Source organism: Neolamprologus brichardi, chromosome 11 (assembly GCF_056152115.1).
Source record: "Neolamprologus brichardi isolate AB-2024 chromosome 11, ASM5615211v1, whole genome shotgun sequence".
Taxonomy (NCBI): domain Eukaryota; kingdom Metazoa; phylum Chordata; class Actinopteri; order Cichliformes; family Cichlidae; genus Neolamprologus; species Neolamprologus brichardi.
The window spans coordinates 22,306,829-22,333,577 of NC_142114.1; the positions used below are offsets into that span (position 1 = coordinate 22,306,829).

Genomic DNA, 26,749 nt, shown 5'->3' on the forward strand with positions numbered 1-26,749 from the left:
AATGCATTGTTTTGGTGTTGAATTGTAAAGAGGAACTAATACACGATTTACTCTATTTTCATTTCTTCCAATAATTGTCCCTTGCTTGCAACTGAGAAACCTCTTCAAGCACGTTAAGGGGAATGCCAGCGATTTCATTCCCTGGGAAAGTTTAGCTTTGTGTTAAAATCTGACCGCCAGCTGTTTTTAAAAAAAAACTGCGAGCGGATACAAATGAATCCATCAAACAAGACGGTTTGATATGATCCAAAGCGCCACAACAGCCTCCGAACCAGCTCTGACACTCTGAGATTGTTTTGCCACACGTGTCTCTTACACCACTAGAGCACTGAAGCATAATGACATCACTTATTCAGAGGTTAGCTCCACAGTTTCTCACTTTGGGGAGCACATCCTGGGGCACGGATATAATGAGCGATTTAAAAATGATTATAAAACCATTTGTATTTGCAAAGGATTTCCGAATAATCATGGGAATCACAGCTGTGGCCCCCACTGAGTCTACAGAAAAGTGCTGTTAGTTGGAATTAACCAGTGGGTGGCACTAATACAACAGCTGAAAAATATCAACACTGTTAGCACTCATATCAGCTTTTTTTTTCTTTTCTTTTTTTTCCTTCTTCTTCCTCAGCAGACATCATCTATAAGCTTCTGGCTCCATATGCAAATGAATTACTTGCTGGGGTTGTTTCAGTTTGCTAATGTGTTACTGCACAAGCGAGAAACTGAATCAAAGACTCAAATGTGTAAAGATGGTGCAATTATATGATTTTATCTGGTGCTCTAGGGGATCATGTCTTCTTCTTTCGACTGCTCCCTATAGGGGTCGCCACAGCGGATCATGTCCCTCTATCTCACCCTCTCTCCCTTACATTCTCCTCTGTCAACCCGTTGCACTACATCCACAAATCTCCCCTGTGGTCTTCTTTTTTTTTCAATTGCCTGGCAGCTCCATATTCAATATGCTTGGCCTGGTAGCCCTCCTCTGCACATGTCTAAAGCATCTCAGTCTTGCATCTTAACCACTGTGCTGACCTGAGATCACCTACCGGAAGGAAAATGCCGATGAACGATGAATGTGAAAGGAATCGACTTTCTCCAAATGCTGTCGCTTCAATGCAACAGCTGTTTCTTCAAAGTTATTTCCCACCCACTGACCGTTCTACCGCAAACAAATGACTGCGGCCTCTTTAAGAAAACAGGCGTGTCCGTCACAGGTATGAACAGAAATAAGGAAGTAGCCAACAAGTGTTTTCGTCCTTACAGCACAAAACTAATATGTGGACAAAGGGGCTATACAGAGGTAAGCCTATTATAATATAACCTATACTACATACTATATTTAAGATGTTTATGTTTGTTTGTTTATTAATCAGATGTAAACTGAACTAGATGTATAGCCAGACAGCACAGTGACAATATGATAAAATGTCCACACAGCATTTATTGGAAAAAATGTCCACACCTATCCCAGCTACCGGAGAGAATATCTTTAGGGATTTTTAAAAATATACACACATGCATACATTTATTGTGTATGCATGCATTTATATATATATATATATATATATATATATATATTTGTATAGTGAAGGTTTTAATGCTTTAATCTCCCAGCAGACTGGCCTGACTGACGACATGAGACAACCTTTGCTCCTTATCAGCTTGTCGCTGGCAGGTAAAACAATTTGCACTGACAGTCACCTCTCCTCATGTCCCGCGTGCAAGGTTCAAACAGCTCACAAAAGTCTGTAAAGTCCAAAGAGTTTCGACTGAGTCTGTGCTGAGAGTGGGGAGAAAACAAGGCTGGGGAAAAGACACCGTGGTATTCCAGGCACGTTTTAAAACAACTGCATTTCAAGCAGAAAGCTCGCCTTTAACCGCTCTTAAACCTGCGCGGCTGCATTCCCGTCGGTGCTCCGACTGAGTGACGTGATGCCTTCAGGGCCTGCTTACAGGCTCAAACATCTGAGCTTTCATCTCGTGATTCAGAACGAACAGTGTCTTTTTTTTTTCTCTTAATGGGAAGGGCGAGTCTACAGGTTTTGAAAACAATAATATGAACAATAGGACTACTAGTAGCATCGATACCTGGCTATTGTTTTGAAAACATGACATAAAAAAGCAAACGCCTGCATAAGTCCCAAGAAAGGCGAAGTTTGCTCTTGTTTCAGTTATTTTTATTTTAAAAAACAAAACAAAAAACTACATTTCCTTTTTTCTGTTTTTGTTGTTTTGTTTGTTTTCGATCTACTGTATTTTTTATTTTTTTAAAGAGAGCGGGAGTGATGCTATGTATTTGTGAAATGTTTTTAAAGATTTATGAGTTCAGCAGGAACAAGTGAGCCCAGAAAAGGTTCAGAGGCAGAATAACGCGATTTTTCTACACCGGGTTTGTTGATAGTAGCAAAAAGTATAAAATAATGCCAGCCGCACGTAGCGCCTTGTGTTTCCTGTTTGTGAAAACCTTTTGCTCAAAAACAAAAAAGATCAGGCAACAAGCTTCTGAAAGCGAATTAGCGCCAGGAATGTAAATTATATTTTAATTTGTTCATTAACTAAGGGCTGTTCTTCATGCATGAGGGATAATTATTAAAGTAATAATCATCAACATTTTCATATGATTAAATATTCATTTTGCTGCTATCGGCAGCTGCTTCTACACAGTTCTCATTCAACCTACACTGCTCATGAAAGCACTTTTCCAGTTCTTGTGCCTGCGGTTTGGTGGATGCGTTTCTGATAAATTCTTTGGTAAACAAGAAGCTGTTTAGTTTACATCTCCAGAAATGTTGTTCAGCTGAAAGTGACTTAACGAGAAGGACTGTCAAAAGAAACCGCCACACCCACTGGAGCAGCCCACAGATTTAAAGTGCAGCCTCTTTGGGTACAAGTTTGCAGGTGAAAGTTTTATCATCACTCCACTTTTGCTGCAATTGGCATGGCCTCTGGACTCTTTGCTGCAGTTCATTTCAGATCCATGTATCCAACTAAATCACTTTAATAGTGATTTATTAGACAGGCTTTACTTATTAAAGTCTAACTCTTAATGATGTCATAAATGCATCTTATTTTAGGTGCCCTTGTAAAAACGGCCTTGTAAAAACATTCCAACTGCACATGAAAGCATCAGCTCTGGGCTGCTTCACTCGTTATCATTTCTCACTTCTGACTCATTAGCCTTTATTCTGACTTTTTTTTTTTTTTTAAGAAGACAACAAACCTAAAAGCCTAAAACACTTTTGTTGTCTTTAACAAATCAGCGGGGAAACCTGAATACAGGCCATTTCACTTGTGTCATTTTATTCTCTGCTCTCCTGTGAAAATCATATAAAGGCAGTCCAGCGAGACTGATCAGGACCATATTGATTCATTCACTATAAATCATTGGCTGGTGTGTTGTTGCATAGAAGCTTTATATGCCAGTAAAAAAAAGGCATTGAAAATTCAGCAGGGCTTTTTCCAGCTTCAATCTGCAATACTAACACAAAACACACACAGAGAGGAATGGTAGCTAAAGACAAAAGCACACATTTCCTTCTTTATTCCCATGCAGATTTCAAATTGACAAACATGCAAACAGCAGAAGAACTTAAATGAAGTTTTTCTTTGGAACTTAGTTGCTTAAGAAAATCGCTTATGCACCACTGATTTTGTGAAGAGAAACAGCAAATATGATTATGACATGGCTTACAATAAGTCAGGCTAACAAAACACAAAATAGATGTTTAGTTTGGGATCACTTACAATCCAAAATCATGGTGTGCAATCGATGAGGAAGGAAAGAGTGTGTACCTTACTAATGGGTTTTTACCCCCTGAGCCCACTGTGTGTATCTATAGATTTTCTCCTCTGCAGTGGTGAAAGATGTACTCAGATCCTTGGAGTAAAACTACAAATTTAAGAATACTATGCTATTAGAAGTATTCCAAAACCCCATATAAGTGAAAATGCAGATGCTTTCTTTTCATTCTCAAAAACATGTAGGTGCATCTCTGTAACCTAAACATTTTTGTAAATACCATTTTTTTCAGTTTTCATTATTATTACTTTAATTTAGAAATGTTTCATACCGTTTTATTCCATTCTGCTCCCAAAACAAAAATGCTCAGTGATGTGTCCCACACCTTTCCCCTTCTTATTCACCAATCTGCATTATTATATCGCTGTAACACAAACATGCAGACGCACACCAGACACTATGCTAGTACTTGCCTTAATTCTTCAGATTCAGCAAGCAGCTGCAAACATTCCTCAAAGATTTTGGTCCATATTGATATGATCACAAAGTTGCAGCAGATTTGTTGGTTGCACATCCGTGAGGCAAATTTCCTGATCTGCTGCAGAGGTGCTCTGTTAAATTGAGATCTGGTTATTTTAATACAGGGAACAAACTATCATATCCTTGGAGATGATTTGAGCTTTTCGACATGTTAACCTCATCAGAAAATGGGTACGCTAGCAGCAATACTCAGGTCGGCTTTGACTCAGTTGGTGCTAAGGAGCCCCCGCATTACTACACAAACATCACCACCCTATTACAAAGAAGAACGGATCCATGCTTTTCTGTTGCTTCAGAAACTGTAGCTCGTTACATCAGTCAGTGTTTCTAATCTTCTGTTGTCAAGTTTGATGAGCCTGTGTGAATTACAGCCTCATTTTCCTGTTCTCAGCTGACAGGAGTTACATCCTCTGTGGTCTTCTGCCTCAAGATTTGACGTGTTGTGCGTTCAGAGATGCTCTTCTGCATACCTTGGTTATAACGAGTCCTTATTTGAGTCACCGTTGCCTTCCTGTCAGCTCGAAGCAGCCTGACCATTTTCCTCTGACCTCTTGACATTAACAAGATATTTTTGCCCAGAAAACTGCTGCTGAGCAGATATTCTCTTCTTTCGGATACTTTTCTGTAAAGTTTAGAGATGGTTGTGTGGGGAAAATCCCAGCAGATCAACAGTTTCTGAAATATTCAGACCAGTGAGTCAAGCATCGACAACCATGCCATGTTAAAAGTCACTTAAATCACATCTTCTCCTGTGACGTTCAGTTTGAGCTTCAGCAGTTTGTCTTGACAGTGCTTACATGCCCAAATGCATTGTGTTACTTCCATATGATTGGCTGATTAGACATTTGTATTAATGAGAAGTTAAACAGCTGTACCTACTAAAGTGGGAGTGTATTTGCCCACGGGCTGTCAATAGCATTTTTAATTTTCAAGAGAATCCCCTCTTTTCAGTACTTGCTACTGTAACCAACACTAGATGCTTATTTTTCTTTCTTTTTTTTCTTTCTTTTTTTGTTGTTGCTGTAAACAGAACAGAAACCAAATCCAGCTCAGACATACGTTTGACCAGTTTTTCATAGTGAAAAATGACCTGAACATGACCCGTTCCCATGTGGGAGTATCTAAGTAATATGGGCTGTTGCAGTGGATGGCCTTGCTTTCGCCTGGCTTTTTAGAGGGTGACTTTTCTTCCCAATAGTTAAACTGGCTCTCCATTTTCAGCTAGGTGGTTGTTTGAACTTTCTCCATCTGTCTCTGGTTTCGGTCGAAGCCACAGCTTCTCAAATGACACTATAATGCGTCACCATCAAAGTATGAGAACCGTTTTGCTGTTTATGTTGGTTTTAAATGAGTTGTTTGTTGAATGAACCGATGACTCATTATTGAGGAAAGAAGAAAGAAAAAGGCCACACATTGATTTTATTCCTTAGTTTTTTCTAAGACTCTTTTGTCTAGACTCTTCTAATTTCTGCAGAAGGTCACAAAACAAAAACGCTGAGATGCACTGATTTAATTTAAAAAAAAAAATACACCGTGTTTATGCTTATCTTTGCCTGGATTACCCTGAAATTTGATGTAAACAGTCATGTGTCCTCAGGTGCTATTATGATGTTGGCTAATTTTACTATCTAGTATATTTATTTTCGTGAAAACAGAATTACATTCCTATCAGGTTCTGCTGCACGTTGTTTGAAATATAAAATATTTCCTCCACCCTAAATTGAAATGATAAACATTGTAAGCACTGCATCTTTAATATCTCTCTTTGTTTGTTTGTTTGTTTAGTTCTCCTCCCCGTCGGTGTACTGGGTCAGAAACCGGTGGTGATCAATTTCCAGACAAACCCAGTGTTGTCTCAAACTGGTACTGATGTAGTGTTCACATTGCTGAACCTACCAAGTGTCCTGACCATCACATGGTTTTATGAGAACAGGTCTTTGGGCGTGTGGGCTGGAGGGACCTCAACGGTTGAACCACCGTCGCAGTTCCAGGACAGGGTCTTCATCACTGCCAACACGCTCAGAATTGGAAGAGCCCAGCTCCGGGATGCAGGGAGCTACCAGGCAATGGTGGTTCCCACTTCTAACACAAACCTGTCTGTGAACACCGGATCAGTACAGCTGAGAATGTTTGGTAAGAGATAAAGAAGTGCCCCTGTGAGTTGATTTAAGAGAGGGTTGGGAAGTGGGGTGGGAAGGGAAAGTGGAGGGCTTGTAGAGTGTGTGGGGGGAGAGAGGTTTTGAGGGAAGCGATAATGTTAGGGAGGAATACCAGGGAGTAAAAAGAGAAGAGGGAGGATTCGGGAAGTAAGAGAATTAGTCTGGGAGGTATAATGAAATTAGTGACCCATAGTAGGCGAGGTAAAATTAATGAAAAAAGAGGAGGGGATGAAGCCAGTGGCTCAGGGCTTTATGCTAATTAAAACTCATTCAATATGCAGCATTCATGCTCTTAGATGTTTGATATTATAGCGGTCTAAATGCAGCGTTGCATTTGCATACAGTACATACTGTATTTGCATTCGTTTATATTCAGTACTGTAATGGAGCCCGAACAGCTGAGGGTCTCTCTTTATTTTCAGTCAGCTGCCCACGCTGCAGGGATGATGTACAGATTTTCTCAACCTTCTTACCACCAGTGCTAATAGGGTGCCAGAGAGACCGAATTGTTAGAGGCACTAGTCTATTATTGCTGAAAGGTCACATTCTCCAAACTCACCACAGCAAGTTCATGTCATGGAACAGCCGAGTCCTTCTGCACGACTCTCAGCCTCCTACTTACTCGTTCATAGCTTCCTCTTGAAATGAAAGGCAGCCAAAATGCTAAAATATAAATCCTGCTGCTGATTCGCAGGTGATCTGCAAAAACAGGAGTGATTAGAGTTATTTAGTAGCTGCTCGAATGTTTTTGTTTGTTTGCTGTAGCTGCTGCGGTTCTCTCTTAGTCACCGCTTCCTCCTCCTCCTCCATCCGTATTCCCCCTCTTCTCCTTTTCCAATTATTTAACTTAGGCTGCTCGCCAAGAGGCATTTCGGGTACCACTCACACCGTCTGCCCCCTTATTCGCCATCTGTGCCTCTATCTGAACGGTGTCCCTTCTCAGCTCTCACTTGCTTTGATTACAACAAATTATCCTCAACAGATGCATAAAGCTGCCCTCTACTGTTCTGTCACTCCAACTTTTGAAGTGAGCTCCCTCTCGTTCTCTTTCTCTCTCAAACACTCAGGCTCATACCTATAGTAGTCGTTAATTTTAAAATCTTTTTCTCGACATTTCTGCTTTTGCGACTCTTTGGTAAAGTTTATTTTTCTTCCCATAGATGTCGTAGCCGGAGTGAGTTTGTCTGTGCCTTTAGTACCATTGGATGGGGGAAATGTGTCTCTGAGTTGTACATGGACTGCTGGGACGGAGATTACAGTCCAGTGGGGCAAAGGAGGCTCAACAGTCACTGCTGACTCCAGGATCACCATCTCCGGTGGCTCTCTCATCATTAACCCAGCCAGACGGAGTGATGCAGGGGAGTACACATGTACAGCCAGCAACCCTGTCAGTGCCCAAACTGCCACAAAGAGCCTCACTATCTACTGTGAGTTTGTAGTGATTAAGACAAGAGGAAGCTAATCTGCTGTAGCCACTGCAAATAGCAGTAGCTTATCTGCTTACCCCCATTGCACTGCATACAGTATGCTGAAGTGCACTCAGAGTGCACAGAACATTGTCCAAAAGCTTATTGTTGTGCTTCTGGCTTTGTCTCGAGCACATCAGTGATTCAGCAATTCTCATGTTACAACTGCTGTGCTTCTGATCGGTGTCCTCGAAGATCTAACGTGTATTTTTTGTGTGTCCGAAATAAATCCCATCCTCTGTAGCCACAGACGTATTCATCAACAGGGGCTGCTGTGCTGTAGACTGATAACAGCTGGTAAAACTAAAAGTGCAGCTAATGATTACTTTCAATGTCACCTTATCTCTTGATTAATTTTTTTTTCTCCAATAATTATTCAGGCCAGTTTTTCAATTTCAACTGGTGAACTGGGCAGTAATCAAAAACAGAAATCAACCATAAATCTGCAAAGCCTGCATGTGGGAAACTATAACAAGCAAATATTTACAATAGTTTCCATCTTTTTTTTAAATTAATGCATTTCTTCAGTTAAGCTGTGCTGACATCAGACCAGCTGAGTTTAGGGTAGTAGTTAATGTTTGCCCACTAACTGCATTCTTGGTGGTCCAGTCCTTTTGACACAACCTGCCAAAGTGTCCTTGGGAATACACGGCGGTTTGAAACAACCTGGTTTTCAAGCATCATGTCGGAGAAATTCCATCCATATTTCTGATAAACAACATAAACAATGTTTATTTCAGCCGTACTTGATTCGTACTAGCTTATAATCGTGTTTTAAGAAGAAAAATACAAAAGCGGCCACTTCAGTGAGTGAATTATACTGTGAGGCATGCAAGTCATGCAATACATGTAAAAATAACCTTTAGAGAGAACATTTTCTTATTTTTTCTTTATGGCAAAACTCCATTAGCTGAATAACTTGCAGTCAAGATTAAAGACAGTTCACCAGAGTGATTTATCTCGATGTCTTTAAAATAAAATTGACAAAATGATAACTCCTTTAGCTGAACATATAATCCGTGCCTTTGCTTTTTGAGATATAAGATTGTCCTCATTGTACTTGTGAAGTAAATCTTTCTGGTGCTGATAACTTTGCCCTCTAATAATCAACAAACCAGATGGCCCTGACACCCCTGTGCTGACCAAGGACACCCCGAAGCAGTGTGTCGGGGGAGGGGACGTGGTGGTGGGACAGACGACGCGTCTCACCTGTACGTCTAACTCGCTGCCTCCTGCGCTCTTCTCTTGGCAACTCGACGGACAGCCTATCACAAATAGCCAGCCGGACAGCGGGGTGCTCACCATTCAGACTTCTTCGAAAAATCAGAGCGGCCGATACGCCTGCACGGCCAGAAACGCCATCACTGGAAACACGTCAACCCAGAGCACAGTCTTTGCCGTCGTGGGTGAGTTATGGTGAACGCTGACCTCTCTCTGACTGATTATGATGACAGTTGGTTTTGGACTCCGTCCTCGTATCTGTCTTCACGACAGGAGAGGGACAGAAAGTATCCTGGGAGATCGATCTGCTGAGAATGCGGTCAAAGTCATTCAGTGAACCAGCCCGACGCATCCCTTTATTCTCACTTGTTTCCTCACCCCCCTCTTTCTTTGCAATTACTTCATCATTCCTTTTTTAGAATCTTCACCTCCTCTCGTCTCATTTTTTTTTCTTTGCCTCCTCTTGTTTGTCTGAGCCTCCAGACTCATTATCTTTATTAATTCTCCCCCCTGTGACACCATTCCTTCTATTTCAGACGTATGCTTCAGCGCAGGGGAAGTGGCGGGGATTGTGATTGGCTCTTTCCTGGGCATCGTAATTATCGTGCTCCTCATCGTGCTCATTTTCTTTCTTGTGCGAAGAAGGGAGGGTGAGTTCATGTGTGTGTATGACCACAAACCTTGTGTTTGTCCCCTTTTAAAAATTTTATTGTATATTTTGTGAAGCAAAACACTTTTCATCACAGTCTTTATTAGCATCTTTACTTTAACAGTAGTCCATTAATTTTTCCTTGCAATGTTGCAATGTTATTTGTTTTATTAAAGCATTAAGACAAAGGGAAACTGCGCTGGTTCCAAAGACCAACCCAAATCAAAGGCCTGTGGTAAGCCTCTGTAAAAATTGTAACTACAGATCTGATTTATTAATAATTCTTTTTTGTTCTCATTCCATTTTTCCTTTTTCTGTGTCTTTCCATTAAGCCCCCAGATCCACAGCCTAATGGTAGAAGGGATTTGGATCAAGGTCCCAATCCTCCCCTCTATCAACACAACTCTGACCGCTTATACAGAGCTGCACGCCAAAGCCTTGACAACCTGCAGACACTGCCGCCAAATGGGCTGCGTAACTCTGACACACGCCAACACAATGGCCATACGCACACAAATGGACTCCTACACAATGCTATTCAGAACACCAATTCATATCCACATAATGGCATTGACAACCCGGCTTTCGTGCAGACCGATGCTCAGAATACGAACACACTGCCAAACACACAGCAGCAAAATCCTAACATTCTCATACAGACCGGCCCTGCCCAGGGCGGCGGCCAGCCGCAGGCGGTTCATGTCAGCCTTAACGCGCTGCCGCAAACTACCCAGCCGAACAACAATGCACAGTTTCCCGCCATTCATGTCAATCTTAACTCGTATCCAACTGGTGGCCAACAGACACAGCAAGACATTTCTTTTCCCTTTACCAATGCAGCCAATAATAATGCTTCACAAATCCAACACAGCCTGATGCCTGCAGGGCAGTCTAATCCCAGAATGCAAAGTGGCAGACCCTATCCTAGTGACCCCCAGGATGCTCAAGTAAACGCATATCAGCAAGATCAACCGGGACTTATTCCGACTGGATACACACATTATAACAGTAATAACACTTCACAGAGGAATGCCAACACACAAACATACCAGGAACCAGAGACTCACAGGAGGTCTGACAGGAACTCTGGAAGACAAGAGGCCACTCCTAGTTCCTCCCGTCGACAGATGTCTTGGGATTTCCTCAGAGGGACACCAGCGTATCCCAACGGCACGCAAAACAGAGGACAGACATCCTCTGAGTACACCAGTGATGCTACAGACTATACCAGCCATGCTCCAATACGCGAAGGAAGAACAACAAACAGATCTCAGCCTCGAACTCAGAGACAAACTGCTAACCGTAGCAGGACTCCACCCAGACAAGATGCATCATTAGCTGACAGACGCTCGCGGCAACACTCGGCTGATTTTCAGCAGGTACTCTCTGGCATTTTAACCCAGCATGAGTCCTCACAACGCACACAGAGAAGCCCCCACACACAAAGGGAAAGTGCTCAGCGAGACATCAGAGGTTCGCCTCGTAGCCAGTCTGCCCCCAGGCAGGAAGCCACTCACAGCAATAACCCCCAGGCACTGCCTCCCACTGCCTCTGTAGGCCACTCTGCTGTCTCACAAGGACCCACCATACAACAGGGACTGACTGCACCGCAGGGTGCGGACACAAGAGCTTTGGCTGATCCTAATCATCTTCAACAAGCACACATGGTTCAGCAAAGAAAAACAGCACCAATTCAAACAGCACCACAAGGCGTGGGTACACAGACACAGCCTGTCACACATGGTGCTGGTCAAGCTCCCCAAAGGGGCACTGCTCCAGCCCCATATCCCTCCACCCAGCAAAAACCCAGTAATCTAACCCAGGCTGCACTCAAAGCCCACACTGCAAGGGCTCAGACATTTCAAAATCGGAGACAGCAGACCCAGGCTGCCCTGCTTCACCCCGGACCACAGACTCAAGCTCCAGCTGCTGGGGATCAGCACCCACCGACTCCTCCTCCTGTTATCCCCCTCAGAGAGTTTCAAACGCTCCCCAAAGAGCGCAAACACCATAAATCCCCTGGTAGAGGCCCGGAGCCCCCAAGACCTCCAGTTAATATGCCAGTGGCTCAGCGACCCGATGCGCATCGCCATCACACCGTGATGCCTACCAACCATCATCACCAACCTCGGAATGGCCACATGCATGTCACCGCACACAGGCACGGCCACGCTCATGCTCATGGACATGGGCAACCTGCCCACTTAGCTCACCAAAGGCAGGTGAGTGTGAGACACAGCACGATAGCTTGAAACCGCAGCCAACAGATGCCATATGTTTGATATTGCAGATTTCCAGCATGCGGCTCTGTCTCCGACGTGCACTTTTGTGCCTGTGTTGTCCTGCTTCCTGTGTACTTGCATTTATACGAGGCCTGCTCCTTCTTTCACTGTCTGCTCAACAGTTGCTGCCTCAGTCTTTTTTGAAAGATGCTTGACAGTCAGTCTTAAAAAGTGTTGCAATTTTTGGGTTGACAGTGTTTGTCAGTGCCGTAAAATTGTATTTAGTCTCGAGTGTTTGTGACATTGTGGCAGTTTTTAAAGTAGCATTGTGTGTCAGGTGTCTTGCTTTTTTTTGGTGTATGTGTGTGTCACATTGGCAATGAAGGGCTTGTTGTGTGTCTCCAGCAACAGGCTCACAGAGGGAGACCAAGATGATGACAGATGTCAGCAAACTACACTCTGCAACTGTCCTGTGAACAAACAGCCGACAGACGGGATCCAATATACCACCAAGCAAGACTGACTGCACGGGGTTTAGCACTTTAAAAAGCTGTCAAACGCTGTCATAACTGACTCCTGAAATCAGTTATTTTTTTTATGGAAAAAAAAATACGAAGACTGGGGTGAGAAATGTTTTCTGAAAAGATATTAGAAATTATCTTAAAGGAGGTTTGAGCTACCCTTTTTAAGGGGAAAAAAAATTACACTTACTACAAAGCTCCATAATCAACAAACCTTTGGAAATACAATAACTGTGTCCCAGACCCAGTTATAGGACTGCTTTGTACTTCTGAAGCACAGGTCATGTATCACAATTTGCCAAGTACCTATTTTTTCTTTTTTTTAAAGTTCAGTGATCCATAGGACCTGAAGAAGTTCATGTCCTCTCATCTATTCATCAGCAGCACTAAACAACTAAACTGCCCAAATAAAATGCACACGAGGTAGCTGCGTGAATATCCATGACTACCTGAGCCAATAATGACAAACAATAAATGAGAAAGGACCCTGCACAAGATGGACTCGGCCCCTGGGAGCAGTCATGAATGATGAAATTAGCAGCAGGGGTGGTCTTGATTTACTTGGAGCTATTTATTTCGTGCCTTCTGTTTACAGATGCCTCTTATGACACTTCTCAATTAAAGGGATTCGCTCCAGTGGTGCTGGGAAATAATGCTGTGCTTACTATGAGGGGGATCCCCCCAAATGGATGGGCGCCTATTAATTAAATGCTTTTATGTGACTTAAATGACTTGGAAAATAATCATACCCGTGCACGAATGAGGTCAGCACACACACACAAAAAAACCCCTGAGCTGCCGCAGTTTCTGCTGAAAAAGCAGTGTAACAATTTACGGGTTCGTAGACGGCTCATTAAAAATGAAAGATTGTCGTTATTAGCTTTATTAGGTATTTATACTTTTTTTTCTTTTTTTAAACTCAGGGTATAATTTTATATTGATGATAAGTTGCACTAATTGATATCGGTGGTGTTGTTTCGTATGTTTTATTTAATACCGATATAGTTCTCTGTTTCTCCTAACAGAACCAACAGCTCGGGCACTGTGTTGCACCAAATGTGTAACAAAAAGTTGGAAATGAATTGTGTCACATACATTTTGTGCTGGCTAAAAGTTCAAAGGGTTTAAAATGTCACATCCCGAGCCTCCAGCAAAACCATTTACCGCTAGTATGCATCTGTTGCGATTTTTTTTTTTTTTTTAAAAACAGGGCAGGTTTGTGACCTTTTTATTATTATTAGCAGACAAAAAGTGGATATGTCAATCAAAGCCTCAGGTTAAGAAATTGAAAAGTCTCCTTTCTTCCCCTGGAACTTATTTGGCATTAAGAATACAAATCACAGAATATCCCCAACTCTGTTCTTTAATATTGAAATGAATAAGCTCAGCGTTTGAAACCAACATGAAAAACTACGCAGCGCATATGGAAGCTCCAACCAGACATCTGGAGCACCATAATTCCTTTGGTTCTTGTTTTGGAAAATGAATGCTTGTAAACAGTTCATACAGATGTTCCAAGTGAGATGATAAAAGTACAGTATTTATCAGGAGAAGAATTTGTATATATTTGGGATTAATGAACAGATTTGTATTTTTATTTTATCAATAAAAATAAAGATATTTTGCTACTGCGTTTGTCGTCTCACTGCCATCGCGCTAGACAACACTTTTCAAGGACTGTTCACAGCCAAATGCACGCTCACAAACACATGAGGATTTTGGATTTCCAGTGCAAAAATACCTCCTCTATGCATGCATGTTGACAGTAAGTCAATCCATATAAGCGCCTATTTATTCTGGTGTTCTTCTGTATCACAGAGCTGTTTGCAGTCTAGCCATATTTCTGCTCACTGTGTCTATAGTGCTAATTATTCATGGCGCCTGTGTATACCGAGTGCTGTTGTTGATTCTGCTCAGATAAATCTGTTCCTTCGGCTTGCTGTGGAGGTGCGGAGTGTGTGTTTGGATCACAGCTCCATCAGTCTCCCAATCCCCTGCTCCCACTTGTACGTCACCTCTGATGAACAGGCCTGCTGCTCACTATTGGAGACACTTCACGGTAGTCTAGCACTGTAATGAGTGGAGATGGAGTGCATTTGAGTACCTGGTACCAGAATAGGTTACACCACTGCCTACCGGTTCCAGATGAAAGCTGTGATTTATGAAAAGTTTGGAGCAGTTTTACAAATGAAGTACTTTGTATACTATGCTACCCCTGCTATCTTTGGAGGGATGTGTGCTGTTTATTTCCTAAACAGCTCAACGGAAATTGCAAGACATTCTGGAGTCTTCAAAAACGCAGCACAGTAAACCTCAAAAGCTTATGTCGCCACCTTCCCTGGGCCAATTTGCATGTAAATCTGCTCGTGTTGTTTTAGTATACTGATTTAAAGTGATTTACTGTGACTGCCGCAAGTAATTGTAATTGTTTACGCATGCCTTTGGTGGCATAAATTAAAGGAAAACATAGCTCAAGTGCTGTGTGTGCAAAGAGGGCATTTTTCTGTATTGACGAATGCTCGTTGTGGAGTGTGTCAAATTGCAGCAGCGAGCTTTCCTGACTCAAGTGTGTAGAGAGCCAGTGTTGATTTTACTCAGGAGACTGCAGTAGATTTGCCCAGAAAACCTTAATGCCACAAGATGGCCAATATCATCCTAATCCAATCTTAATTTAAATTCAGCGCAGCTCAGCTTGCATGCATATTTTTTGTATATTTGATGACATTTTATAGTTTGGAAATAACAGGGGAATGGCCATAAAGCCCAGACCATATTTAGTTCAATTAAGGAACCTCTCAGAGTGAATAAAAATTGATGATACCTCCTTTCTTTTGTTCACAGCATTGATGGTGATTTATTCCAGCACAACGCGAAAGAAAGAGGCCAGGCACGGCAGTCCTCATAAGACCGTATGATCATTGAGATGAGCTGCAAAGCCCGTTGAGATCAATGCTGTTCATCCCTCTCAAAGTGTCCTTGGGCAAAACACTGAACCCCTGCTGCTGTGCGCTGACCCCTTCGGTGAAACAGCATGTGAATATGAGTGTCAGAGGAATACGAAATGAAACAAATTTATGATTAAACTTTGCACACAGGATAACTGAAAAAGACTATGAGTCTAAATTTATGACTCTAGACTGTCCCACAGTCATCTATCCTTGGAAAATGTCCTTGACCAGGACAGTGAATCCCCAGCAGTTCACTAGCTGTAAATTGCTCTAGACGGGAGTGTCTAAAATGTAAATCATAAGTCAAAACTGCACTGTGTCAACTACAGACTCCATGCCTCCACCTAACCCACAAGGGGGAGCCATGTGAGAAGTTTTTTTTTTTCACTTTCACTATTGATCGCTTTCTACCACTTTTCTTCCTCCTCAAGGCCTTCGCCATCTGTGCAACTGTGACAATGTGTGCTGAAATTAAATGCAAGCCAAAGGCAAAGTAATTTTTGTCTGTGGTCCAGCTAAGAAAATTAAAACACAATAAAAAAAAAATTGCTTAATATGCAGCATTAGGAATATCCTTAATTGTCACAGACTTGTTTACAGAAGTATAAGTGTGCCTGCTGCCTTCTGGGATACATATCAAATACAATAACTTCACAGACTTTTGTGTACCAGCGTAATCTTCAGTTTAATCAATTGAGCATATCGTGCTGTGTTTAATATTTTCGCCATGCTTTTGCTATCAAATAAAGGCAGATTGTTTTATTGATATTTTCACAGCAATGTAAATCCAAAACAAGCCTGAATCATTGTAGAAATTATGTATCTTAAAACCTATTCAACAAATCTTCTGTGGCATAAACAGACAGCAATGAAAAAAAATCTATTTGTCCTGAATACTCTTGTATAAGAAGACAGACACATTCGTGGACACTTCCTTTTTTTGAAGCAGAAGTTTCAGCGTAGAAATGACCTATAGTTTAGAGCTTTACCTTAAACGTTCATTAGAGATGCTGAGAATAGTGCATGGGTTATGAAACTGAACATAAATGTCACCGTCTGCTAGAATGACACCAAACTTAACGTGTACAACATTTTCAAATGAAACGGAGGTTCCTTGTACGCAAGTTGCAACCAGGAGTGGGAGGTACCCAGAAGTAAGTGCACATTCATCTTTGGTGTTCAGAAAAAGCAGATTCTTCGAGTTGTTGTGCAGATAGTTCTCATAATTAAGTTGTGAAAAATCCAACATCAGCAGAAAAAAAGAAAGATGATTGTGCAAAACTGAGCAGATGCGCAACTCAGTAAAACTACTTGTGAGCCAAGAACAGTGAAACATGCAGCACTGCAGATACTTGCTAGAGAGAGAGAGCTCTTTAACACAGTGCTTTTTGATCCATATAATTTGTATTTAAAAACCTTTCCAATCATTTTCTAGGCACAAACGCTACCTGAAAACATACTTCTAGGTGGAATTAAGTCTTCATCGCAGCGAAGAGTGGCTTGAAATGTTAGAAATTAGAGTATTTCTCTATTGTTTTGGCACTTTTCTTGAAAGATTTTTGAAGTCATTGGCTACGTGCAGCAAAATACCAGATAAGATAAGCTGCAACCTTTAATTCATGTGTCAAAATTGAGTCTTATGTTACTGAATAACTAACCAAACTAAAAAAAAAAGTATTTTTGAGACTGTGTGAACCATGGTGTTCATAATGTTCAGATATTTTTTTCAGAGTGACTTTTGTCCCACATGTTCTCTCTGGCAGTGAATAGCTGCCATATCAGACTATTATTTTTCTGAGAATTTTTTTGTTTGAGAATGCTAATGTGATCTACACTGAATGCTCTTCAGAGGCCCATTTTAGGAGACAAAGTGTTATTTCCTGCTTTGTAAACAATGCACACTTGCCTAACGAGGAGGCTAATGAGAATGTTCATACAACACAGGATAATGCCAGAAATGAAAAGAAAATGCACAAAACACTGCATGGAACAAAAGTGTCTAGATCAACTATATTTTGACAGTTAGATGTTGTTTTCTGCATGTGATTGCTCATATTTTGCAGAGTAAAACTATCACGCTGTGGCCAGCATCAGGGATCATCTGAGAACTGAGCCAAAGCAAGTGAGAAAAACTGTAAAGCAAGGCTGACTCTATATATATAATGGCCACAAGTGACATTTGCAGAGGAAAAAGTAAATGCCAAAATGTAGTGAGCACAAGCAGAAAGTAGTCATAAAGTTAGTGAACAGAGTCAGAACAGAAGTTTGCACATGATTTCAAATACATGAACTTTGAGCAAGTTCAACTTTAAGAGAAAGGTTGTGATATTTCTTCTTTCTGAAGAAGTGTCATTCAAAGTATGAGGAAATATATGCAGTAAAATAACACAGATCTTAAAATAGTTCAAATTCAGACATCCAAGCATACCAGGTGGCGGTGATGGGGACCAGATGATGAATGTGGAGGTAAACCTGCAGCCACAGCGTTCACAGAAGTTTTGTTTTTCTTTCTGCCGTTCTCCACGTTGCACAGTTTATCATGGGATGAGCTGTAAAAATAGAACTCGGAGACTTTGCGTTTTTCTAGCAGATCACTCTAGCCAACTCCTTTGAAAACCAGTGTGAGGTAGGATGCACTAAGCCTGTATTGCAATAGCAGTGTAATTAAATACAGCAGAGCGGTCTCATTTCCAACTTGTCACACAGCTAACGCAGGCTAAGAATAGTGGTTCAATACTTGGCAGGAAAACTCTTGTCTTCCAGGTGGAAGTCCATAGACTTTAGAGTCTTTATAGTAATTTTCAGAAACTATGTTAAGGTAATACTAGTGCTTTGAAATGACAGCAAAAAAAGGTCCTGACTATGACTTTGTGTGTGACAATTTGGGAGTAAGAATGTGTTTATCAAGCACGGAAAGTAAAGTCCCACATACCTTTAATCAAAGGGCTGTCAGTGGAGCTTTAAATACCCCACAGAACAGATCCTTCACTTGGTTACTGTGTTTGCATGCTACCAGCTGGATGGACTGCATTCTCCTGGACTGGTTTATGCCACTGCCCTACTTTTCTTGTGACTACAAAGCATGAGTTGCAAACACAACCAAAAACAGGCCCTCCCTGTTAACCAGATACCAGGAAGTCTTTAGACTTTGTTTCTTTAGGTGGTTATTTATGCCGGACCAGTATAAAAGCAATGGGGATTGTTCATATCGTCTTATCACAGAGTCTTGTTATAATGTACAGTATGTACTCAAGGAAAGTTACTTCACAGCTGCACTGTGTGATATGCTGCTATATCAGTTCACGTGTTAGCAGGGAACAATAAAATAAAGAACCTGCTGAACACACAAGCTTAATGATGCCACCGTTCTCAAGTTCATAGAGTTTGTATCCTCTATAGTTTTACAGCGTGTTAACAATCAGACTCTTATGTACATGTATATATATTCTTGTTAAAAACAGCATGTTATTTGATATGGATGTGTTGACCTACTTATTTGGGCTCGGCAGAAGCAGTGACTACTTTTAAACTCTAAATATATCTTTTACACCCACAGTAGGAACCGAGACTGGTCTTGAGTGACAGATTAGTCAGCTGCAATAAATTTATCTGTGTTCCAGTAATTAATTATATATTTCTGACGGCAGTATGCAGAAAGTCGAGGGCGATTTGTTGGCAAAGACCTTAGTCACAATTTTAATCTTAAAAGGCTTTTAGTTATTAAAGAAAACAATACAAAATGTTAATGATAACATTATTCAAGTATTTTCTTAAAAGGTTTTTATATTGATTTGAACACCAAATAAATAAAAAAGACAGAAAATGTATTTGTATATATATATATATATATATATATATATATATATATATATATATATATATATATATTCTTTTTTTTTCTTTCTTTCTTTAAAATAGTAAAAACATGAGACAGTGAAGTAGGGATCCAGTTTTACTAGGGGGACATGTTGATTTAGATAAAGTAATAAAACATGGCTACGGGTTACAATGGAGAGAAATCAATAGTGCTTTTAAATTAGCCTACATCTTACCAGTTGTTTGATATGCACCACAGCATACGTCAGTGATGAAACACGCTGCACTGGAAAGGAGTATAATAGTGTTTTAACAGTTGGCTTGGCAACAGAAGAAAGGACATAACACTAGGGTGATACCAGTAGCAATTACTCTTAGTTCAATACAACTCAACCCCTGAACACTACTAATCTTAACCAAGAAAATAAGAAAATAGGTTAGGCCACACAAATGTAGGAGTCAGTGTAAACACCATGTTACTACTTAAAGACAAAGACAAAGCATAAGCTTGTAGTGCCAAATCAAATTGTTATGCTAGCCAGGATAACCGGGGTTCTCAAGAATTCAATGGCTTCCTAGTAGAAACTACAGCAAATCAAATTACTAACCACCTACATTACATGTGACACATTGAATGTAGAGAACAAAGGGCAGCGAATGCCTTCACATGCCGAGGTTCTAATGCTTGATTTATGGTACCACGGTTGTATCTGTTTACGACAGTATTTGAATATGAAGAGCGTCTGGAGAGGGGTTTTCAACCTACTGTGGAAATAAAAGCTAACATGGCTTTTATCAGTGGCATTTTATTAAAACTTTTATTAAATGTGTAGTCATAGTAGTCATTTTATACAGACATTGCAAATGTGCTCATGAAGAGTTGGCGCTCAGTCCTATTTAAGGTCATAAGCTTCGTCTGGCGTGAGTGCTCAGGCCGACATATTGTGTAAGTGACTGAGAGCGCAGGAAGGCCAATGCAAACAAGCTTACAGACATAAATAAGAGTAGATGAAGTTTTAGTTTAGAAGTGAGATATATATTTTGCTTGTAACTGCATTTGTGCCTACATAGCAACAGTTCGGACAGAATGTGTGTGTGTGTATATATATATATATATATATATATATATATATATATATTGCTGATAACGGAAACTTGTCTAACTGTTACTAACTGTAACTAATGCATGTTATATTATTTGCTGATGCGAGAAGGGGCTGAACCCTGACATATCAAAACCATTTTGAAGTGTGCTTTCGAGCGGATATCTATGCTGATGATACCACGGTGTACATCTCCCCACGCGTGTGTTTAATAAAATCATTGTTTGACTGAACTCATCTGGACCAGTATTTGTTTGTTCTCATCCTCATATAAAAGAATTCGGGAAACTACACAAAAGTGGTCGTGTGCAGTTCTCTAAAACCCCAACAGAAGGTGTCCCAACTGTGCGTCGGCTGATTGGGTAACAGGTGGGCTGGAACGGAGAAGGAAGACAGGCTTCTTCGGTTCTGGAGTTCACCTGGAATCGGAGAAGTGTGAAAAATATGGGATGAAAAGCACAGACAGTGGCTGCAGTAGACACTTGGAAACCAAACATTTGGTTTCACTTCAGCTCTTTGAATAAGTTTGCTTTTTGCTGTGGCTGCCTGATGGACTAGCAGCAGCAAGAGAGGCCTACAGACTAGTTTACCACATACTTTGGACACTGCCGCCATCTGGCAACAGACACTTTCTGCAAGTAGACCGGCTGTCCGTAGCTCCCTGCAGTCTGCTAATGCACTGCCAATGGAGAACCATGTCGAGCCCAAAACTGACTAGGACTCGACCACTTTTTGTCAGCATTCCTGGGCATCTCAACACTCACATACTTACTTAGCCAGGCAAGCTCTAAAAGGAGAGATATACCTAATGTGGCAACATCAGCATGACCCTGCTAGCTAACACAGCTCCAGGGCTCACCTTCAAACTGCATCCCAGAGGAACTCTCATTAGGTTACAGCTTGCTCTCTCACCCTCTGTGTTTCTTCATCCTTCACACAGGACTCTTTTCTACCTAATAGCAAAGAGTGTTAATCCAAATCTACAGTGGGGGGAATAATTATGTGATAACCTGCTAAATTTGCAAAACTGATTTGCATGCATTGAGTAAAATTTGAACGCTTAGCAAAACATGACTTAGAATTTGTTGGCTAGCACAGAACTTGATGAACATGGTGCAACATCATCATCTACACAGATGTAAATTCTGGGGCTAACAATTGTATACAAAGGAATAGTTTTTAAGCAGAGTAGAGCACCAAGTTTACCAAGACTACTCCAAGATGGTGCATCAATATGTACCACTGCCATAAGGTTTGCTTTTTCTCCCAGCGTGGTGGAGATTCCAGGAGACACGCAGTTACTCTAGGAGATATGGACTAGGCCTCAAATGTTCTTTAACAGCACAAAAAGGATATGTATCTGCTCCTTTGTGCAAGGAGGAACAAGATGAACATGGCCAGAGAGCTACAAAATGACCAAACAATCAAAAACAGACTTCATGATGGTGGCCTCAGGGACCAAAGTCCTCTATTGGGCCCTATGTTCACTGCCCAGCACTTTGGAGCCCGATTGGCATTTGCAATACAATACCAGAGTTGTCAGGTCAGCCACTGCCACCATGTACTTTTTACAGATGGACAGCAGGTTCACCCTGAGTACATGTGAAAGATGTGAAAGGGTCTGGAGAAGCAGTGTAGAACATTATGTTGCTTATAACATTGTTCAACAGACAGGTTTGAGGGCGCGTCAATGATGGTCTTGGGAGGCAGGTCACTGAAGGTATGACCTCTACAGGCTTGGTAACATCCCCCTGTAATTCAGTGTAGGGAGGAAATCCTTGGACTCCCTGTGAGACCCTAACCCAGTGGGTCCTGGGTTACTCCTGATGCACAACAATGTTTGTCCTCATGTAGAAATTCCTGGATGATGAAGGCCCCTCCACACTCACCTGACCTAAATCTAACACCTCTGTAACATTATGGTTCAGCCCATCCAAGGCTGACAGGTTGGAGCTCAGAGTGTCCAGGACCTCAGTGATGCCCTGGTTCAGATCTGGGAGGAGATCCTCCAGAACACCATCTGTTCTCTCATTATGAGCAGGGTCCGATATTATCAGGGATAGCCTGCCGCATCATTTCTCCCCTTTGATTTTCGGGATGTCTTTGAAATTATCCCTCTGAAGGTTGATAATTTCCCTTCTCATCAAATGATATAGCATCCATTCATTCCTGACACATTAGTTAGTCCGTATCAGTACAGATATCCAGGAGGATTTTTGCCCCACTGAGATGTGATGTGTTTTTTAAGAGTTCCTTTAATTTTTTGTATAGTCAATTACTGTCAGCCTCAAGGACCTCCCAAAGACAAAGAACAGTTGCTAAGTTATCATGCAGGTGAAAATGATCAAAACCTAAATGTTTTGAAGGGGACCTACAGTTTAATGGTTCCAACTGCTTATTTTATTCTTGACCTATAAGAAAACAACAAAACAGGTCACAGAAAAAAAAGGAAAAAAAGATTTATAAAAATTAGCAGACCCCAAGATAAGTGCACACACACACCAATCAATATATGAGAGCAGTGCAGGTGGTGTGGTGGACTCTATTGATTGCTTTGGTCTTGCGTCAAAATGATCTTGGTTTTCATGTTCAATAATTAGTTTTTCCAGACTAAGTTAATCACAGACATGACTTCTGCAAACCCATGACTGGCTTTTGTTATTAGTTGTGGCATTTCAAACTAAACGTTTAATCAGAAAAACAACCCACACTTAAAATCAACACTGGCTACACATGTTGTGAGTAGCAGTTTGTTTCAGTTTATTCTGCCTCGACTTTGTGTTGCAAAAAAAGTGAAGTCCCGGGGAATCTCGTAATATCTCTGCCCCTTTAAAATGCCACGGCGGTGCCATGTGACCTCACATTAAGCAGGCCTCTGGGGGAGTTAACAGTGACATTTACAATTTTTTGGCAGGCTTCACGTTTATAAAATTGCTCTCTATCATATATATTTGAACTGCTTTTGATAAGGACATTGTAATGTATGTTGAAGGTCTCAACGAAGTGACATTTTTCTGACCTACAAAAAGTTCTGTTGTTCTATCAGCCTTCAAAGAGGATGCTGAATAAGGAGCGCTTAAAAGCCAGGAACACTGTTATATGTTTTATTTATCTTAAATTCTGCAGGGCTTGCTTAGAGGCCTCAAAGCCTAGTTTCTTTTAGTGGTCAATATGTAATATGTATAAGAGATGAAATTGTTTATTTAGCATGGCAGTACATTTTCCATGTGGATGCTTCAATTAGGAGTAATTAGTCCAGTTATGTTAAGCTGCTATAATCAATATTTCAATGTTAGATGCCCTGAAAGCACATTTTCTAGTGAATGTTATGTTTTCTGTGTAAGTGAAAATAGATGTTCTTCCTTCTAGGAATGGGCATCTCCAGCTAAAATGGGTTTCCATTTTCACTAGTTTGGACTATTTTTAGGAGATTTACCCCAAATGGATCTCAAATGACTGCAAATAGCTGTGGCAGAATTTTGACCTCGTAGAGTTTATGTTGACCCTCATTTTTGTAGGTTTTGAAGGAATTTCACTCAAGACTTTTTGATACCATAGGGATCTTTGGCTATACGTGTTTCTTCAGTTTACATATTTTAAATCCCCCCAAAACAAAGAAACAGAGGAAATGTATGTTTTATGTCAGAAAGCACTCAAATCTTTGGGGATCATACCTGTCATAGGGTGGCTTGTGGGTTACACCCTGGACAAAAGACAAAAAAATCAGTTGCAGGGCTGACACACTGACACAGTCAACCGTTCACGCTCTCATTCACACCTACAGTGAATTTAGAATCACCAATTAAGCTAACCCTGTGCATGTCTTTGGACTGCTGGAGAAAACTGGAGTACCTGGAGAGAACACACACAGACGCAGGGAGGATGAAAATGTATGAAAACTCAAATATTCAAAAATGATGACCATCCTTTGTTATTTTATATGAAAGGTTTTTCTTTTCTTTGTGCTTTGCTTTCCTCAGATTACACAAAAGTGATGTCACACAGTCCGTGCACCAGTCAGAGCTCAGAACATTTGATGTCAGTGGCCAGGATAGGTTTTTGTAATATACTACGGAGCTACTATCAATAAATTCTGATCAAACATTTCCACAGAGTCCTGATGAAAGAAATGATCAAAAACGAAATCAGTCATTGTTGCTGATTTTGTCCTATTATTGACCTATTATGCTAATTTCCAGGACCATATTTTTCTTTTCTGGGTTCTGCTAGAGTAGTTATGGTTAAAAATAATTCCCAGTTGTAAAATTATTGGAATAGTTGGAAAATAATTAGCGAGGAAGCTCCTGGGATGCTCAAGTCCGCAGTGCAGAGCAATAGTCTCCTCATTGTTCAAATATCTACTTGATGTAACACAATTTATTTTAAATGATCCAAGGTCTTATAGGTTCTAAGATGGAACCAGAATCTAGACACAGTCATCATTTCTTTTTTTTTTCCATGTAGTCTTGCTTTAGGATATCTTTAGTCTTTTCTAAGGTGGACCAAACAAATGTACTCTTAAGAGGCAGCTGAGCCTCTAATAAGTAAAAATAAAGTACATTAAAGTAAGTAGAGGTGTCACAAATGGCGGTGGTTACCTAAACAGAAAGTTCTCTTTTTAATTTCCTTCCTCTTTCTCTGGAAACCTGACTTAATTTATATTTTCTCCACTCACTGGGAATCGTGAAGGTGCAGCACATAGTTGTGTCCACTTTATTCCATTGTGTGAGCATCTCTAACCACTTGCAGTTTCTCTTGATAAGACAGCAAAGCAGCTCTTGTCTCTGTTGTTTATGTTTGTGCTCTCCAGTTTTAATTATTAGTGCTGGTTTCTGCCACTGAGGAACGTCTTCCTCAATTATATATCAAAATGATTTTCAGTTATGAGTTTTTTTTGTGTGTTTTTTTTAAAAACATTTTTAGCCAGTCACCTTTTTGTAATCTCCTTTAAGAAGCAAAATCAGGCAGAGCAATTATTGGTCTTAGAGCTACTCCTTTTACAGAAAAGTGCTGGTGTGAGGTCATCACCAGCTCACTTCTCATCTTAATGCTCCCAAATGTGGCTAATGTTCCCCATGGCGATCATTAAAATTTCATCTCATCTTAACATGGAAGCACAGCTGCTTTCCTGCTTTCTTTTGTATTGCACTGCAAATACTCTGAAGAGTGTATTCTCTGTTGTTACCGAGTAATTTTCACACTCACATCCACAAGACTAGCGACTTTCAAGTTTCGTCTACCTTCAAGGATAAGTGTAATGTGTCGGTCTTGTGGCTTTGGTCCAATCGAAGGCTCCTTTCATCTTGCCAATCACCTGCTGTTTGACAAAACCATTGATTTAACTTTCTTCTGCCCCTATAATGAGATGCATTTTAACTGCTATGCTTTTTGATCCTTAGACACATTTTTTTTTTTCGTCTAATCTCTGAGATCCAAGCTTCTGGTCTGAGGATCGGCGTCTTTTCAACATCTAGCTATCCAGTTCAATATGTTTTACTCATTTATCAGTTTAACAGCCAACCCCTCTTTAATGGAAACGAAAGGACGGAAAGTACTCTGTATTCAATACCTGGATCAAAGCTGAGTAACTGCAACACAAGAGTAATCAAAGATCTAATTGCACTGTAAATAAAAAGCAGATAAATTATGCTGGCTGGCAGGTGACACAAAGAGCTCCGTTCTTCAAGTTCCATAAATAATCAACAAGCCATTTCCTGTTTTGCATATTCATATCTTTCTGGCTCGTGATGAGCGGCCGATGACGTGAGACCAGCACTGTTTCGAAACTATAAACACGGCATGTCTGAGATCTCAGAACACGAAACAACAACCGTTCATGCAGCAGTCTTGACATCAGCTTTACCTTTACTGCCAGCAACAGCAGATAATCCAATAAATGTCCATGACTTGTTTCATTGTACAGGTGTGGGACTTGGCCTTTTTCCCAATAGAAAGAAGGTCATGCTGAGTTATACTGAGAGTTAATAATGGCTTCTGTGTTAAAGAGACTTACACAAAGGACATATTGGCTGAAACATTAATTGCACATGTTTGGCAATGAGTGTAAACTGCACAGCAGTTTGCAATGAGACTACAGAGTTTCCTCTTGGTATTTCTATGTAAAAAGAAAATAAGTGATGATTATAAAAGTGATTAGTTGATATGGATGAGTAGCCAGGGACTGAAGATCTATTTATTTTGCTGTGATACTTCTAGTGGTGTCTATTTTTACACAGCTATTCTTTAGACTCAGTTCATCTTTGATAAGGTTGCCAGCCAAATGGATTATCTTTTCAACATAGCAAGCTTTATTTCATTACTGTATCACTGGGAATTAAATAAGTCCAGCTATGTCGGACCCA

General features: G+C 40.8%; 1 protein-coding gene across 3 annotated transcripts; it reads left to right on the forward strand.

Annotated features, from left to right (window-relative positions):
- Positions 1-1,236: 1,236 nt before the first annotated feature.
- Positions 1,237-13,718, forward strand: si:dkeyp-97a10.3 (uncharacterized). Of its 3 annotated transcripts, XM_087848351.1 has the most exons (10): positions 1,269-1,303; positions 1,621-1,678; positions 6,068-6,091; positions 6,216-6,415; positions 7,602-7,868; positions 9,026-9,313; positions 9,665-9,778; positions 9,954-10,012; positions 10,110-11,999; positions 12,405-13,718. In XM_087848351.1, exons 4-10 carry the CDS (start codon positions 6,349-6,351, stop codon positions 12,432-12,434), a joined length of 2,715 nt encoding a protein of 904 aa, XP_087704477.1. In that variant the 5' UTR covers positions 1,269-1,303; positions 1,621-1,678; positions 6,068-6,091; positions 6,216-6,348; the 3' UTR covers positions 12,435-13,718. The 3 variants fall into 3 exon arrangements, with proteins under 3 accessions (XP_087704475.1, XP_087704477.1, XP_087704476.1); XM_087848349.1 differs by having other exon boundaries at positions 1,237-1,303; positions 1,618-1,678; positions 6,068-6,415; XM_087848350.1 differs by having other exon boundaries at positions 1,280-1,303; positions 6,068-6,415.
- Positions 13,719-26,749: the final 13,031 nt, after the last annotated feature.